The 18,726-nt window shown below is 41.7% G+C and overlaps 1 protein-coding gene across 1 annotated transcript in view; it reads right to left on the minus strand.

Moving 5' to 3' along the window:
- RAPGEF4 (Rap guanine nucleotide exchange factor 4) overlaps window positions 1-18,726 on the minus strand; it is a 143,218-nt gene that overhangs the window by 66,842 nt on the left and 57,650 nt on the right. The window contains exons 2-3 of the mRNA XM_044417979.1: window positions 15,159-15,231; window positions 13,594-13,652 (exon numbers count right to left, since the gene is read on the minus strand). Of these exons, the coding sequence (XP_044273914.1) occupies window positions 13,594-13,652; window positions 15,159-15,216 (117 nt within the window). The 5' untranslated portion in view covers window positions 15,217-15,231. The remainder of the gene's footprint in view (window positions 1-13,593; window positions 13,653-15,158; window positions 15,232-18,726) is intronic.

Genomic DNA, 18,726 nt, shown 5'->3' on the forward strand with positions numbered 1-18,726 from the left:
AGGTTCTAGTCCCCTCTCAGCCATGGAGCTCACTGGGTGACTTTGGGTGGTAAGTCACCGACTTTGAGCCCAACCTACCTCACAGGGTTGTTATTGTACAGATAAGACTGAAAGAAGGAGGAGACCTATGTAAGCTGCCTCAAGTTCCTTGGAAGGAAGAAATCTGGAGTGGATGACTCTGAATTCTCTTTGGGTTTTGGCTTTCTTTCCTGAATTCACCTGCAGAGACTCTGTGCAACCTTTTCATTTGTGTGTGTAGTCTAACACAGGCAATAAGAATTGTACTGCTGTTAAGTTCATGTCACCATTTGTTTCTGTTCAGTAGGGTCTGGTTATATATTTCAATATTTTTTCTGCATTTTCTGAAGCAACTTATGTTTTTGGAGCCACACAGGATAAAAGATTTGGGTGAACTTGTGACATACAGCAAGCAGTTGGCAGGATTACACACACACACACACACACACACACACACACACACACAATGAATAATGGTTAATAAACTCCCATTAGCTCCAGACAGAATGGCCAGGAATGCCAGGAATTGTAGCCCAACTGAAGGGCAACAGGCTGGGGAAGTCTGGCATAATGGATTCAGGCCAGAGTTTCACACATTACTGATTCTACATTTTATTGCGATTTCAACTGTTTTAGCTGCAGATTTCACTTCAAAATTGCATGAACATCATTAACTGCTTTGGGTGTTTTTGAAAAGCAGCATACAAATTCTGGCATAATTAGATGCAGCAGAGAGTCAGGGGGTTGTGAGAGCTGCGGCCTTTTAGATGTTGGACTACAGCTCCCATCACCCCTAACCACTGGCCAAGTTGGCTAGCGCCTACGGGAGCTGGAATCCAACAAATCTGAAAGACCAAAGGCTGCTGTATCTGACCAGATATTGCCCAGACTTCCTGTGACGTTTTTCTCCTCTTTAACCCGGACAGACTGGGCAAGTTGTTATTCTTTGCAAAGGAGGGTGAGGAGAGGCTGCTTAAACTTTCCCCCTCATGTTATTTTTCAGCTGCTTTTCTCACCCACAGGAGAAAGGATACAGGTACCTTACAGAACATTCAATTTGGTCTTGCTAAAGAGCTCAAATGGAAAAAGCAGATGGCATTTATTTTAAGAAGAGTTCATTTTAGTGCTCTGCTTTAGTTCTATTTCTATTTAGTTCTATCTCTGTTTAGTTCTAAATATTTGTTTCTATTTTAGTGATCTCTGTTTATTCATAACATGGCTACAATATGCTGTTGTGTAATCAGTGCAGCCAGCATAAGTTAAAATGCTACATCAGACATGCATTCTTGAGTATTTTGTAGGGTGCAGATACAAACCAACAACTAATGCCCTTCTTTTTAAAACAGATGCACACAAAATGACCCCACCATTACCAAAAATGACACATCTTGGCCAATGTCAAAGGAAAAGGAGTGCTGAGATGGAATATGGGCTGTGAGCAAATACATGCAGGAAGAAGACTGGAACACAACTAATGATTTTCCTGTCATCTTTCTTCTCCTATGCTACAGCCAAACAGCTGCTATAACTGCTTTGCATGAATTGAATATGACGCTCCAAAAGGCAAAATACCGTGCCCCGGGCTGTGCATAAAAGATATTACTGTAGATTGAGGCTGCATTTGTCATGGTCATTCTCAGTGGGGAGATAGAAACCACTTGCCAGGGATGTTTTAATCTACGCAAGAATAATGACTGTTGTTCCTTTTGTACTGAACAAAACATGCTTATTTAAATCATCTGTACATTCGAAGTCAAAATAGGACACTGAAGGCTGAAAGTGTTCATCCTGATCACAAAATAACATGTGATTCAAGTATGTTCCTCCAAGGAGATTTTTTTTTTTTTGCTTTTCTTTTTCTTTTTAGATAGAAAAGTGCAATCAAGGCCTTCTCATTCTGTAGGACATTTAGAGATAGTTTAGGAAGAGTTGTTTGCTGCTGCTTAATGCTAAAACAAATGCTTTGATTCTTCCTGGCTGCCAAAAGACACTATCCTGTGGTCTTTGTTGTTGTTACGTGCTGTCAAATTGTCTGACTTATGGCAACCCTAGGAATGAACACTATCCAAAATATCCTGTCCTTGGCAGCCTTGCTCTTGTAAACGGTCGGCTGTGGCTTCCTTAATGTAATCAAGCCACTTCATATTTGGTCTTCCTCTTCTGCCTTCAACTCTCCCTAGCACTACTATTTTCTCCAGCAAGTTGTGCCTTCTCATGATGTCTCCAAAGTACAATATCTCCAGTTTCTTTGCTTTTGTTTCCAGGGGAAGTTCTGGTTACTTCTGATTTATGACACCTTTATTGGTATCCTAAGCCTAACCCCTTCAGTCAGTTCAGGGTATTTGCAAAGCTCTCCTCCAGCACCATGTTTCAAACTCATCAATTTTCTTCCTGTCAGCTTTCTTCACTGTCCAGCTTTTGCACCCATACATTGTGATCGGAAGTACAATAGTTTGGACGATCTTGACCTTGGTCTCCACTAAAATGGCCTTACAAACGATCTTTTCTAGTTCCTTCATGCTGCCCTTCCAAGCCTCAGCCTTCTCCTAATTGCTTGACTGCTGTCTCCCCTTTGAATTCATGATTGAGCTCATGTAACTTTCCCTGGGAAGATCCCTGGGGCAGCCACCAAGAAGGTCCTCTTCCACATTCCCACCAAGTGTGCCTGTGAGGGTGATGGGGCCAAGAGAAGGGCCTGCCCAGAAGCCCTTAAATTGAAGAATATGGTCTTTCATATAGTTGGGACCTGAGCGGTACAGGTCATCACCAGAACTGTGCCCAGAAACAGACTGGGAGCCAGTGATGCTGTTTGCACAGAGATGTTGTGTGCTCCCTGTAGCCAGCACCAGTCTGCAGTCTGGCAGCAGCCCTCTGAACCAGCTGCCAAACACTCTTCAGAGGTAGCCCCACACAGAACATGTTGCAGGAATCCAGATAGGATACAACTAAGGCATCTGCTACCATGGCCAAATCAGACAGCTTGAGGCACAATAGTTTTAACTGTGCAAATGAACTTCTGGCCACTGCTGGGACCTGGGCACCCAGGCTCAGAGTGGAATCCAGAAGTACACCCAAGCTGTAGACCTATGTCTTTAGGGGGAATGTAATCTCATCCAGCACAGGTTGAATCCCTATTCTTTGATCCACCTTTGGACCAACCAGAGCACTTCTGTCTGTTTTGGCTTAAGATTCAGTTTGTTTGTCCCCATCCAGTCCAATACTGCCGACAGACTCTGATTTAGGACTGACATTGCTTCCCTGAAGTGAGATGAAAAGGAGCAATAGAGTTGGGTGTCATCAGTATACTGGTGACACTGAATCATGCATATGTGAAACAGCATGGAAGACAGGACAGAACCCTGAAGAACTCCACAGGCCAGTGGCTAGGGAGTTGAACAGAAGTACCTACAGCACCACCCTCTGGGTCCGCCCCTCCAGGAAAGAATGGAGCCACTGCGAGTGCATCCCTCCAATTCCCATCCCAGCAAGCCAGCTAAGAAGGATACCGTGATTAAGGATATCGAAAACCAGCAGAACCAACAGGGACACATTCCCTGCGTATCGAGCTCCAGCACAGCTCATCCTCCAAGGCAACTCAAGCTGTTTCTGTCCCATAACCAGGTCTGAAGCCAACCTGCAATGGATCCGGATACTCCATCTCATCAAGGAACCTCTGGAGTTGGGAGGCCACCACACTTTCCAATACTCTGCATTCGAGCCACTCCATTTCTTCAGCGCTTTTCCTTTCCAGGATAAAATATTTTGTGTTTTCTGACTGAAAATGTCGCATTCCAGTCTACTTTAGTTAGTTTACTTAGAATACTGTGATGTTTAATTGTTCCATGCCTTGTTAACATGGTTTCCAGTTTGCCTTGTTTCATGCTTCACATACTCCATATTTCAATGGTATGTGCTGTGCAGCATCAGGATTTCTCTGCCTCCATGCATGTCAGACACTAGACTTTCTTTCGGCTTGGATCTGGTTTTGTCATTAGTGACACTGCTGCTTGAACCTGGCCTGTGTTCTTTCACTAGGGTGTCTCATCTTCTGGCACTACCTCTAGTTTCAGTTTCATCATAGGGTTTTCAATGTAAGAAATATTCAGAATCGGTTTACCACTGCCTTTTTCTGCACAGAACTAACCAGGAATAACTTGAGCATCACCACCATTGTCTGTGAAAGATTCTCTGCCAGTGTCACCTTCTGCTGCCCAATAGTAGCTCTTCAGGAGTTCTCTGCCCGTATAACCATTAGAGAGTTCCATTCTCTCCTGCTGATGTGACCACTCCTCCTGAAGAAACTTTAGTCTGGCATCTCAACTTTGGCCATTCAGAGCTGAGCGGCCTTGTGAGGAGACCAGTTTAGTGACAAAATCTGGCCTCCTGGCAGAATTGCTTTCAGCTTCTTTGACATTCTCAAACCCCCTCATCATGTTAAGAAGGAGCAGTGATCTTTAGGGTGTGCCTATACAATTTTATCTATTTAAGGCTTTTATAAACCATTCAATTAGCAAAAAGCTGTCAGAACAGTGTACAGAAAAATGAAAAACCATATAGAACATAATATACATACACTGATATCAAGAAGACATCTAAAACATTTATCAAAATATAGCATCATAAACAGTGATAACCAATATATGAATATATGTGTATATATGTGTGTGTGTGTGTATAGTTGGCACCAGGTACATCTCCCTAAGAAACCAGTTCCCCGATCAGGGTGCCACGGCCAAGAAGGCCCTCCCCCTCGTGGCCACCTTCCTTACTCCTTTTAAAGGTACCTCCCAGAGAGGGCCTAAATAAAGCCACACCACAAATGCCTTGAGTAGAAAAAGATATCAGTTCCAGGGATGGAGATCCAATAGGATCTGAAGGTGGTTTAGAAAAGGCAGGACACCTGGAAGCATGTCTGGCTTTCTTCTCCCAGGAAAACCCTATGGCAGTCTTCTCCAACCTGGTCCCCTCCAGATGTTTTAGTGTACAACTCCCAACCTGACAGGAATTGAAGTTTAAACATCTGGAGGGCCTCCGCTTGGGTCCTTTTGCCTTTCCTCATGTTCGAACTGGCAGCCAGTTGAATTGAGGGACAATCTGACATAGCCGATCCACAACTACACCCGAGTCTTGTGTGAAGACTTTACAGAAATGTGCGGGGACATTGATTTTGCCTCTTCCCTTCCAACACAGAGTGATGGGCCTTAGACAAATCAACTTGTTTACTGTCAGGGTATGAAGTGTCTGAATAGTGCAATCCTGTCTTAAGCTTCTTAAGACTTTTTAGAAGACTTATTACTAACTTATTATTACTTATCATTAGACTTACTACTAACACGTATTATTATAAGTGTTAGTTCTTAACACTTATTAGAGAGGAACTCCAGCTGGATTTTGTGGAACATACCTCAGCACACGTATGTCAGTAAATGTTAAAAAGACATTGCAAATCCTCACTCCGTTGTGCAGCATTTCCCATTTCACTGTAGAAATAATGGGAAAATAGCCTACATGGGACTTGGAATTGCCACGATTTTGATTCAGAAGCTGCAGCCCTGTAACTGTTCTTTCCTGGAAAATAACCCATGCTGAGTTGGCTGGGATTTGCTTTTGAGCAAACATAATTAAAATCATGCTAAGATTCTGTTCCAAAAACATGTTAGTGAGACAGTAAATTACTTTATCTTCTCTCTTATTAATCTCTGAAATCTTTGCTGTCAGACTTCTTTATATATACATTAAAAACTTCCACAGATATATCACATATTGTTCGATTATTTAATTGGCTTTCTATTACATTTTCACTCTGGAACAGCAATTTCCAGAATTATTTGTGGGACAGGTGTTCACAATGCTCTTTGTAAGATACTGTGACTGACTACACAAATTTCAGGGGGTTTTTTAATTTCTTTTTTCATTTTTTCTGCCAAAGTTGAAAGAATAATTGCAAGATTCAGGAGAATTCATTTGACTGTTTCAAACATCTACTCCACTTGTCAGAAGAACTGAACCTTGAAAAAGACTGCCCTGTTACTCACTGTAATTACTTTTCCCCAAAACTCCAGCTGTAAAAACTAATGGAGCATGTGGGCATGTCTTTATAGACTGATGGAATCGTGCTGAAGACATGGTAAAGAAACAAGGGAAGAAAATGAGATTCTGACTTGCATCTGATCAGGTGATCCTCCGGCCCTGGCTGAAGTGACCATTTCTTGTGGTCCAATCCCATTTCCAGTATATGGGCGGAGGATGTGTACTCCTCCAGATGTTCTTGGCCTGCAAATTCCATCAGCCCTATTCAGCACAGGCAGTGAGTGGGAAGCAATGAAAAGAGCTCCAGTCAAACATCTGGGGAGGCACATGTTCCCATTCCTCTTGTAAAGTACATGGTTGCATTCCAGAACCTGAAGCAGCAGAAACAACCTGAGCATGGAGGAAGAGACTTAATCACCACTATCCGTGTCTCTGTCAGAGCTCTTAAAAATGGACCATAAAGTGAAAGTGGAGCTTGAGAGCTCAGCTAGTGGGACTGTAGGAAATCTGGTTCTTTTCTACTCAGTGTTCTCCTAATATACCTGCTTGCAGGATATAGTGCATATTAATACCTCAAGGGTTAGCATGTTTGGCTCTGGCTTATTCATTACTGATAAATAATAACTGAGATTGTGCTGTAATGGTTGATCCTGCCTATTTAGTGGGAGCTTGAAATGTGCTGTTAATATTAGAGAAAGGGATTCCTTTGTTTCTTTATTGTTGCAATCATGTACCATCACTTATTTATTTGTATTTGTTCTAGCTCATCTGTTTTCCTCTTGCAAGGAAATGATGACAGCTTTCATAATCCACCTCTCATTTTTATCCCCCAAACAACAACCCTGTGAGGCAGATTAGAATGAGAGTCTGGGAGTGGTGCAAAGCTACCTAGCGAGTTCATGGCCGAATGGGGGCTAGAACCCAGATCTCCAGTCCCATGCTCTTACCAATGCACCACACTGCATAATTGATGCCCCGGTATGCTTTCTTGCTCTTTCTATGACTACTGTATGGTTAGCCACCTTGAACCATTCTGTGGAAAAGCTACACAAAAATTAAATGAGCGTGATAACTATTAAATCTACTCAAAGCCCGTATAGTATTTCTGAAATCAAGAATCCCCAATCTGTCTGTCTATCTGTCTATTTATTTATTTATTATTTGGAATTCTTATATGCCGCCCCATTCGCATAAGCCTCGGGGCCTAAGTGTTATTCTACACATGGGACTTCTAAAAATGTCATGACATTTCCAGACAGTTTAATACGCCCAAATATTGAGAATACACCCAAAACAGCTGTGTTTTCTGAAATCCCAAAATAATAGCCCTTCCTCAGGATTTCTTTTGGATTGCTACTCTAGGAGGAGATGCCAATAAAACCCAGGCCATTGCTGCTATGAACAATTATATTAGTATTTATTTTAGAAACGTTTTTCCCACCACGTGGTTCACTGAGCCCTTAAGGTGGCTCATAACAATACAAATAGGTTAACACACACTAAGAAGTGTAACTGTCAAAATTTAAAAATCTAAAACTCAGAAAGCATAAACAAAGCAATACAGCAGCAAACAGAAGTCTTATATTAACATTCTGTAAGCCCTCCTCGCCACCTGCTGGAACAGAACTGTTTTTGCCAATTTCCTAAAAGTGAAAGCAGAGCTGGCCTGCTGAGCATCTCAAGCAGTAGTTCCTGGCTAAACAAAAGAAGAAAGAAGAACCCAAATCTGTTATTTTGTCAGCAGGTGATGGGGCATTCCCACCCAACCACCCACTGCTCTTTAGCTAGCCTGACTTAAGGCAACTTTCTAAAGTAGAGATAGTTTGAAAATGTGCACTCACACATTGTAGCCTATTGGGGAAAATGAGTGTGCTCCTGATTTTAAAAGTATTTGGATTGGGGGTTTTTTTTGTTATTGTTTTTTACATTTGGGGGGAAAAAGGTGTGAATGAGGTAGAACGTGCTTTATGGAAGCATCCAGTGAACATCGACAAGCTCAAACATCCTGTGCTCACCTTTTCCTCAGTTGGGGATTGGACTCTACCTTTGAATTCAGCTTTCGATTTCTTTTTGCCCCTTGCCATGACACCTTCCTTTTTGAGATGGTGGCCTGGGCAGGCTTCTCAAATGGCCAGATGTCCCTGTGACCCCCAAAGTTTTCCTCTTCCTGCTTTACAGCATGTTTAGTGGCATACTGCAGACATGCAGCTTTAATTTTACAGTCCATTCATGATTTCTAAATCATAGTGGAGGACAGGCAAAGGTCTCTACCAGGGTGGGGCAGCACGTGGCCTCCAGACGGCTATTTTTCCAGATCAGAGTTAATTTAAATTACATCAGTTTTAAAACTGATTTGTGACTTGAGCATATGTGGAATGATTCGATGTATTAAAATTGATTTGTAAGTAGAATATTGGTTTGTTTGAGTTGATTTTCAGGTATATGGGTAGGGCATATGAGAAGCAAGAAGATATTTTCATATCTTGAATGTTTAGTGCCAGTCTTCAGGCTTCCTCCCAGTGTCTCCATAAGATAAATTTCCAACTGGAAAACTTGTCTCGACTGTATGTGCATGTAAAGGGATGCACAATACTAGTGCAATGCACAGATGCACAGAATTTACAGGCTAGGGGGATTTACTATGGCTCTTACAGTCTTACAGTAAGATTATGGCTCTCAGGTATAGAATTATTTACATTGTTGTACTCTATGTTTTGCCTGTTTTCCACAAACTAATGATTTTCCTAGTTTATCTTCCAATAGCCCTGTGTGTTAGGCTGGGCTGAGAGGTAGTAACTGGCCCAGATCATCCACTGAGAAATGAGAGGCCTTTCCTTAAACCACAAAATATCCTGGGCCAGCACCAGCTGTATTTGCGTGTGCTGTCTTTGGTTGGTGTCTAAGTGAATCAGTATGTGTCTCTAGAGTATGTGCATGCACGTGCACATGCCATAGAAGGGGAAACTTGTGTTATGTCATCCACCATGAAAGAGAAGCTGGTCTTTTGCTTCCAAGAAAGCATGAAAGGTGATTGTCACTAAAATATGTAGTGAAATATGTTGCATTGTCCTATGTTTTTTGACTGTGTTTGCACAAACGTCATGTGAGAGGTCAGTATAAGGGCCACAGCAGAGGTCACTGTAGGCTGCTAGCCCCAGGGCCTCTCATGACTTCATCTAGCTCTCGTGCTATTATCACAGGAAATTATCACTGACAAGAACAGCATCCTGATTCTGTTGGGCTTCAAACCTCAAAATTCCCTCTGCATTATCTTCATTCAGACTCACAAGTCATAGGATCTCCTGCCGTGTTTCTGGTGGAGCTTTTCCTCCCAAAGAAACCCACAACTAATTCCTTGGGGAAAAGCTGAAGGTAGTTTGAAGCCTATGAAGTGTGTCCCCAACCTGAAAGGTAAAAGAACGATCAGATGGGCCTTGAAGCTGCCCATCAGTGCAAGCGCCTGGACAACAGACTTGAGTGGAAATCACACAGGCTATCTGGCCACAGTCTTCTCCACTAGGGGGAGATGGACTGCATTTCAAGTGAAACTACAGCCGTTACTTCTAAACTGGCAACTCTACTGATAAACTGGCTTATGCCCTTATTTGTCAGCTCTTTTGGGGAGGTATTTCCTCCCTCTTTGGCAATTTAATAGTGGCCAGAGATGCTGCAAAAGAAGCAATACATTAAACTCAAAGAACGTTCCCAACCATTTTTCTTTAAATCCCTCATTATTAGAGATAACGGAATCCTCCGCACACCAAAATCTTCTCTGAAAGTTTCACCCGACCTTCCGAGCAAGACTGGAGGGGTTGTGAAAGAGAATCAATTCTCCTGACAGATGTTGCAGGCAGACTCCTTAGCTACAACTCACTGTCTTCACCTTGCCAGTGATTCCTCTTGAGGCTGCACCAGAGGAATGTGTTCCAGTGTCCACTTGGGCAACCTGGAAAAGGGGATTTTGGTATCCAAAAGCAGCCCTATACTAAGTACCAGCCTTGCCCAGTCTGGAACCCTCCATATGCTCTGGCCTACAGCCTCCAGAATGCTGGTCAGGGCAGATGTGAGCTGAAGTCCAAAGCAACTAAGGGCATCAGGTCGAAGGACGCTGCTAGGCAGACATTCCTCTTTTCTTTTGCTGGGGCTCCAGCACAAAACGACGCCCTTTACAAGCCTGTCAAAATGAACCAAACATAATTTAAAGAGGCCAAAGCTTTAAAATGTAAAGGAAAGTGGTAGTGGCTTCTAAAAGGCTACTGCAAGTCTAAAAGGCTACTGAAGATGGGTAATTGATGTCTAAACCTCCCTAATCTTCTCCTCCAGCTCAGGGCAAGGTGGCCCGTGCTCTGATCTAACACAGAACCCCTCAGCAGGGATGCAGGAGCATTTTCTCTGTGGTTGCAAAACAGTCAAACAAGACCTGCCTGCAACCCCTGAAGTGGATACAAGCAGGGGAATACGTGTATATGGCTGCCCTTGAGAAATGCAGTTCTTTAGTGAATAAGCAGTTTGCAATCGTGCCTTTTCATGCTTAGGCTATGGTGGGAAGTTAAACAACCCTGAAAACATACCATTTTTGGTCCCATTTTCCCATTTGTGCAAATTGAACAGATATTACAAGTGATTGTGTTAAATGAGATCAGAAAAACATCAAGCTGATGTTCAAAGAATCTGGATGAATGGGAACATTGTTTGTTCCCTAATTAATGCATCTACACTTTTTCCACATCACGTATGTGCCAAATGGAAGAGAGATGGCGATGAATCTCTCAACAATAGTTCTCAAACAGCTGGCCAAGTGAACATAAGGGAAGAGCTTGGAAGATAGCTGTTCTCATCCAATCTTCTATTTAGAACTCCCACTGACAAAAGTGTGGCTTTGTGTGCTAAGGGACAGAAGAATAGTGATTTGCCTAAAGTTTTCAACCATGGCAGTCCATCTGGCTGGCTCTGGGCTTGTTTTTTCCCCTAGGGGTTTCATAGCATCATGAGCCGTGTGGCTAATGGGCAGGCTAGAAATCAAATAATAAATAAATTAAAAAATAACCCACCTTATCTAATGTCGGACGTACCCATTCTAATGTTATCTGATCTAGAGGAGACATTTTTGCTACATATCCTTTAAGACGTATTAACTTATTTTACATTGTGTTGATTTCTGAAGAATCGTTCAAAAAATTCTTCAGATATTTCCTTTTTTGTTGCCACAAAATGATTAATGCCTCTTTATATTGAGTGGTAATTCATATGATAAAAAACCATATCCTTTTCTCAGAGGGTGTAATAAAAAGTATACTTATCCCATAATCCTATGCACACTTATTCAGAACAAAGTCACAGTGACTTCAACAGGTTTTATTTTCAAATACACTTACTTAGGTTTCCTTCCTTAAATTTAAGCCAGCCTTTTTTATTTTTTTAAAGCAAGTTGCATCCTGGGTTAAAAAAATGTTTGTGGATGCTGATCTGTCATCCTGTTTTACCCACAACAATGGAAAGTGTCACAGGATAATTCCATCCCAAAGTGTTTATTTTTATGCAGGATAAGGATGGGTCAGGAAATACCACATTGCAAGAGTAGAGGAAAACCAAGAAAATGCAGCAATGCCTGTGAGGTTATTAAAGGTTAAAAATATGAGTTTAAAAGATCAGTCTCATAAGGAAGCAGGACAGACAGGAAGTAGTCGACGGGAATAAGAACATAATTATTTTTGTTATTCTTTTAATTCAGTAGTTATTCTCACTTGAGGAATAGTCCCACAGGTATTATTTCTCATGATCTGATCAAGCTATTAATTTTAATAATAAAAGTAGAAAATAGATGCACCATGCAACTCCCCACTAGCCGGAGAGAGAGAGAGAGAGAGAATAAAAATTGAAGTAAAATCACAGATTAGTATGACCATTTTCCTATCTCTGTCTCATCATTAACAGAGAAAAAGGCATCATTAGCTATATGTTGTATGTGGTCAGCTATATGATTATAGATTTCTTTCAGTCTAAAAACAGGAATCCCCAAAACCCTAGTCCACTACCATTTGATCTAATCAGATATTTAGCTAGAATTAACACTGTTTCTTTTCTTTGTTCCTCTAATCTCATTTAATTTCCCCTGAAGTGACACAGTAAAATGCTGCCCTCTTTCAATTGCTCCCAGATCATTCTGGTAACACCTGAAACTTCTACCATGCAGTTAGCTCTGGCTGAGGATTTACATATAATAGTGTGCTGCTTGCCAGATTAGATGCTGCATCAACAGCTTGGAATATAACCTTAAAATGACCCTAATCCAGGTAGGTTCTTCGAAGTGGTGAATAAGCAGCCTCAAAACAAAAGCAGCCAGGTGATTCCAAGGAACGTAAATGCAGAGTTAAAGGTAGAGAAGGGTGCAATGGAATAAAGGGGATGGTTGAACAAGGGGCCAATTTCACTTCTGAAGAAATTCAGTTCCAGTAGTGGATGTGAATGAAGGCAAGCAGGAACACGCCCAAGGGCAAAAATTGCCCCAAACAGCAGCCTATTTTAGCTTAAAGATCTTAGTGCCAGTAACTAAACCTTAGCACAAGACTTTCACCGTTTTTGGGGTGGGGAGCACAAAAGTCAGGAAACCACAACTGCTTGGTATGTGGAAAATGGAACAGAGCTACTGGAAATGGTAGAGTCAGCTGAAGAACCCTCAAATACCAAACTGAGATTCAAGATGGACTGGATTTGACCTGCAGGCCTGAGATTCAATGCCCTGCATATAGCATTTACACTTACTAGTTTCTGAATGTTCCAATAAAACTAATTAACAGTAATTCAATAATTTCTTTTCTAGCTGCAAGCATCTTGTTGTATCAGTGTGATGTACTAACACCAAGTCTGGGCTTATTTCCTATCTTACCTATATAAATCAGCTTCAACTTTGCTCACTTACTTTCCTTCCTAGCCAATGGTTTGCAACTTGGTAACTTGCAGAATTTTGCTGACAGAAATGGTCCAACGAGCACCAGCATCTTTATTTTCCACATTAGTCACAGTGATATCGACATTTCCCCTGATGCAATTCATTTATTCTGCCATAACAGACAGTTATGTGTACAAGCCTGGTCTAACCAAGTATTATGCAGTTTCACAAGCATCGAAAACATTTATTAATTGTTATAACCCTAGGCCTGCCGGGAATGCCAACCCAGTCTTCCAAGTTGTTCCACACATTCACACTCCCTTTCCCCAGCCACATTCTTCCCTTTTAACCAGTGCTTCGTGCTTCCACAGTTTTCTTTTCCTCCCGCCTCCTGAACTTATAAAATGTCTCTCCTAAGACTTTGTTATTGGCTATAAGCATTATAAGCTGGAATGTGCTGATTTTTGTGCATTTCTGGTTCCATCCCTTTTGTCTTTGGCCTCACCTACTACTGGAATTTGTCCCCCAAAAGCTCCTCTGAAATGGAACCTCTGCAGTATAGAATTGCAACCTTAGAAATGCATTTGCAAAATCATTCACTGCATTCACCCCTATGTCTACTGCCCCTCCATCCCACCCCCTTAACAAATATTTACCTTATTGCTGTTTTTGGAGATGGAGCAACTACTAGACATATTGTCCTTATCAGGCATTCCTGTAAGAGAGTAGGGAAAACATCAGAATAACGCTTCCTGAGGAATAAAGCTTCCCATTCAAGCCAAGAGTTTATTTTCCCTTATACCCAAACCTTTAATCACAATCAGTTTTACTTCCATGTTACAGATGTTCTACCAAGGTTGCTCCCTCCAATAATATCAACTCTACATATTCTTAAGTTTCACATTCTCTGGGGCGAGACAACCCAAGATATGTATCAACTAAAATCAAACTGCTAATTGAATAGTATCTCCCCAAAACCACTTAATGGAAGGCTAAAGAATGTACTAGCTCTGCTGAAACAGATGCCCAATTAAAAAAAAAAAAGCTGGAGTAGGATACACACAGACTTCAAATAATCAAATGGGGATAGGGGAGAGACACAAGTATTCACAAAATGAAAAAAAAAAATCCTGGGGAAGATTACCTTGCTGATATTCCACTGTTTAATGGCTATATGAGCACTTTCAGTCTTGAATGGCAGAACGGATGATGCCATGAATGTGCGCTCAGCTTCAACAGAAGCATTCATGAAATAAAACCTGTTAGCAAGGTCAAATCACTGGAGAAGACCCTGACGCTGGGAACAATGGACGGCAAAAGAAGACGGGGGCGGCAGAGGATGAGGTGGCTAGACGGAGTCACTGGGGCAGTGGGTGTGGGCTTGGGTGGACTCCGAGGGACTCCAGAACAATCACATTACACACAGCATCGCAAGTCAAGATGGACACTATTTGGATTTAAATAACATTTCCAGGTGAAACTTTAGAGCGACGCTGTCCTGCCTCCCTCACAGAATTTTATGGGAGTTGAGACGGCACATCTCCCACTGGTCCTCAGCCTGCACTTTCCCACCCTGCTTCCATCGTTCCCTTTCAGCAGGAAGTCCATGAAATAAAAGGTTGGTGAGACCCTCTGCCTGCTAGCTCTAGGACCCTGCTGTCTGGAAGCATCTGGTCTCCTGAGACAGATGAGCAACCAACTGCGTATTTCTGTGTGCCAGTATCCCTGTCCTCACACAGAATAGGGACCTCTGAACCATTTCCCGCATCTTTGAAGGAGGCTTCGCAAAGGAAACAATGGGGAAGGAAATGACACTGAAGAAGCTTCTCCCTGCTCGTGGTGATGGTGGGGGAATTTTTGATAAAATAGTGGGGGGCAGGGAGAAGGTGCAACCCTCCTCTCCTGGAGTGCAGTGGTCCACTCCTGAGATGAGATGAATCTGGGTCCCACAAGCACACATTGAAGTAAATGAAAGGACAACCCAGAGCCGCATGCTGTGTGAGCAGAGTAATGTGTAGTTTAGCCTTCCAAAGGAACGATATAAACAGGCAGGTGATGGTCATTTAAAAACAGTGAGTGCCCTGCATTCCAGCACATACTGCATCACCCTGTGGTTCTTTTCCCAAGAGGGCTCCACCCTTAAACGTGGCCCCGAAATTTCTCCAGACAGACATATGCCATACTGCAAGCCTATATAGGATTCCCATCTTAGCATACTTACTGTCATTGTTGGAGCCAGTCTCCATAACACCATATGGAGGAGCAAGAAGTCCTGACATATACTGTCGATATTTCTGGGGAAGAAAATAGTGCAAAGATCATTTTGGCAGAAGTTATGTACATTGATCTTTGAAATGAGATGAAATTTTGAAAGATAACCTCGAGAGACATACATGATGCCCACTGTTTCTTTTTCCATCTGCTTACAACCTTTTAAGCAGCAGTCAATACTGCCTTTGCACCTCCACTAGTTCTGCTGCACCAGGGCAAACTTCTGCTAGCACAAGGGGTATTAGCAGTTCCTAAAGTAACTCCAGAAACGAGCAGAAATGCCATTTCTAGAGGGAGACCTGTCAGACCAGCTCCATTCTGAGGGCTGTGCTGACTTGGCTGTTTGGGAATTGAGCATTGCCAGTCATTTCCAGTACTTTTCCGGATCCACTAGTTCCTGCAGTGGTATTTTGGTTCCCATGTGATACCACCCTCACAGGGCAGAATGCCACAGAAGATGCAGATAAACTGGTGTAGCACCTGCAGGTGTTATGCTTTTGAACAGCTTGCTTAGAATGAAACACATCTTAATTTTAGCTCTTGTCAAGTTTGAAGCAATGACTAGGCTAGTTTCAACCTTTAGATGCTCGCCCATGTGTTGGCCACACCTGTGACTGGTGTCAGTCTGAAGGGAGTGAAAAGCTTCCTCAGGAGAATGGAAATCTCAGGAAACTCATTAAATGATGGGCTATTATTCAATGCCAATTGCAATATATTGCAATGCCATCTTGTTCAATTCCAGGACATTAACAGTTCCTTTTGCCCCCTCTTACACATGATATAAATCAGTCTCCCTCAAGTAGGTGCCCTGCAGGTATTTTGGACTAAACTCCTAGCATTCTTTGTCACTGGCCATATGGGCTGGGGTTGATGAGAACAGAAGTCTGAAACATCTGGAGGCTGTAAGGGAAGACTGATTATGGAGATTTTCTCCAAAGTGATGAAAGTGCATCTCTGAACTGTATACTAATATAATGTACAGTAAATCACCCTGATCACAAGGGGTATCGCCTCATTGATGCTGCACACCCATGAATGCTTGTGTAGTACAGACATAATCAATACTGCATTAAGCTTATGTAACTTTTGGTCTAGCTATTAAGTTATGTCCTTGTAAACTGAGAAACAAAGAATATAATGCAGTAAAATTGACATAATTGTAGGTTAATATAAATCCATACACACTTACCGAGGCACTGTGAATCATATTTCCTTGTCATCATATTAAGGAGCATGCAATCTTAATTCCATTTAAAATTGATTGCACAATGACTTTGTACAAAGGAGATTTAGGAATCACGGAACATTTTTTTGGTTTGTTTAACTGTATGTTGATTTGCATTTGAACTGTTAGATGGCTGGTATTTATGCTTATTCACATTCACACACAATTCACAACGCAACTCTATTGCACATGATTATCTTCCGAATCAAATGGATGAATACCTTCAGATCCAACAACTGAGGAGCAGAAAAAAATTTTCTGCGAATATGTTGCAACTCACTGAAGAAGCTGTTGGGGTAAAAATACCTCACATTTAACAACCCAACTGGTGAAGCTGGTCCAGATTCTGGTTTAGAGATCCAAAGTTCAGCACCAAAATGCATATAATGAGTACACTGTTGGCCTTCTGGAGCTCCCATGTTTGCTCTAAAGAAAAAGGCAAATACTCAAAGACTCTGTCTTCTCCCCCATGGAGTGGAAGAAGAACACTGAGGGGGTTTTATGACTATTCTCATGGTTTGATGGATTAGTTCTACAAGCTGCCTGTTCCACTTCGCTGTGGAAGTGGTACGAAAATGGCACTAAAGAATGGAATGCGCCCCATTCAAGACGACAAAAGAGATTCAAACCATTGATCAACAATTTAATTCCAATGTCAGAGTATTAAGTTCTAAAAGATTATTATTATGCTACCTAAATAGTTCCCCCAGCTATCATCTCTTGCTGCAGAAGTATCAGAAGATAAATATTTACTATTAAATGTCATTCATTTTAGTCCTCTTTCAAAGACAATAAAAATAAACACACTTTTGCCTGGCACTGTGGTTTTGGCTTTTTGTGTATTCCTTTCACCTCAGCCACTGCCTCACCTGCTGCCCATTGTGTTGAGAAAAGGTCAGTGGGAAGGGCAGCTCCATAGTAGTTATTATATTTATGTATGCAACTTTATCATTATATTTAGACGGTTCCCTTTATCTTTTCCAAAAAAATGCTCCCCATTTACTATTTCATTTCATTGCTATACCAGCCAACAGCCAAGCTTTCTGGGTGGTTTACACCTTTTAAAGCCTTTTAAAAGTTATACAAACCATATACATACAGAACATATAATATACTACATGGGCACACACATATATCTGAATACCTTTTTAAACCATCAACAGTTCAAGACCTGTATAGAAACCTCAACCTATGTTGCCAAATACTCAAGAGAGGGAGGTCATAACCTGGTGCCAAAAGGGTAACAAAACTGCTGTCAGACAGGCTGCACTGGGAAAATCATTCCACAATTGGGGGGTCAGCACTGAGCAGACTCTCTCCTTGTGGTGGCTTTCCAAGCCTTCCTCACAGAAGACACCTGGAGGAGGAGGGCTTTCGATTATGATTGCACCGTATCAGTAGCACCACACTGGGGTAGCTGCTCAATTACGTATTGCAGTTCTGAGCTGCGTAAGGTTTTATAGGTCAAAACGAATACCTTGAATCAGGCTTGAAAACATACAACCTGTGTAAGCAAGCCAGAAACTGTGACTCACATGGATCATTTATACAGCATAACCACTTTTTTCAGTATCTTTTTTTGTAATGTCATCAGCTATCCCAACATTTAATTTTACCAACTGATACTCATCTCTGCAAACTCTGCTGAAATCAACAAGCTGAGCTGAATAACAGTATTGATTTGGACCTGCTACTCTGGCTTGTTGTTTGATTTTCTGTACTAGGATGGCCCCTTCTGGTTGTCAAAAAGAGGAAACTCAAAAAATGACACCATTTTGAATATGCTAATTTGCATGTATAAATACACATTTAGAAATAATTGCTATGATTTAAATAAAATACAGCACATCCCATCATATTGAAGAAGACTGCCTCGGTGATCTTTGTCTCCTGGGCAACCGCAAGGCCCATTACTAGGGCTAAAAGAATCCCTTAATTTTAGTTTCTCATATTTAGTCTTCAGTTCATTCAAAATGATGAGATTTCTTTTTAATCAGCTTTGAAAATACATACATGTGTTTGTGCACATTTTCCCTAATGCATACATTTTACTGTGCTCTTAATTCATATTTGCATTTTTGCATGCACTTTGATTTTTGTACACATATTGTTTCGAGAACTCCACTGCAAAATCCAGAGACATGTGGCGATTGAAGGATAACTGATTTTCAGTTCACACATTAGTTCAAAACAGCATAATTTCTTCCTCCACCCCTACCTTGCTCTTCTTCCTCATGGTTCTTCAGCTAAAACCAGACATGGGCTGGGCAGACAACCCAATGGGAGACACCTT

Source organism: Varanus komodoensis, unplaced genomic scaffold, assembly GCF_004798865.1.
Source record: "Varanus komodoensis strain SLA01 unplaced genomic scaffold, ASM479886v1 scaffold9, whole genome shotgun sequence".
NCBI lineage: Eukaryota > Metazoa > Chordata > Lepidosauria > Squamata > Varanidae > Varanus > Varanus komodoensis.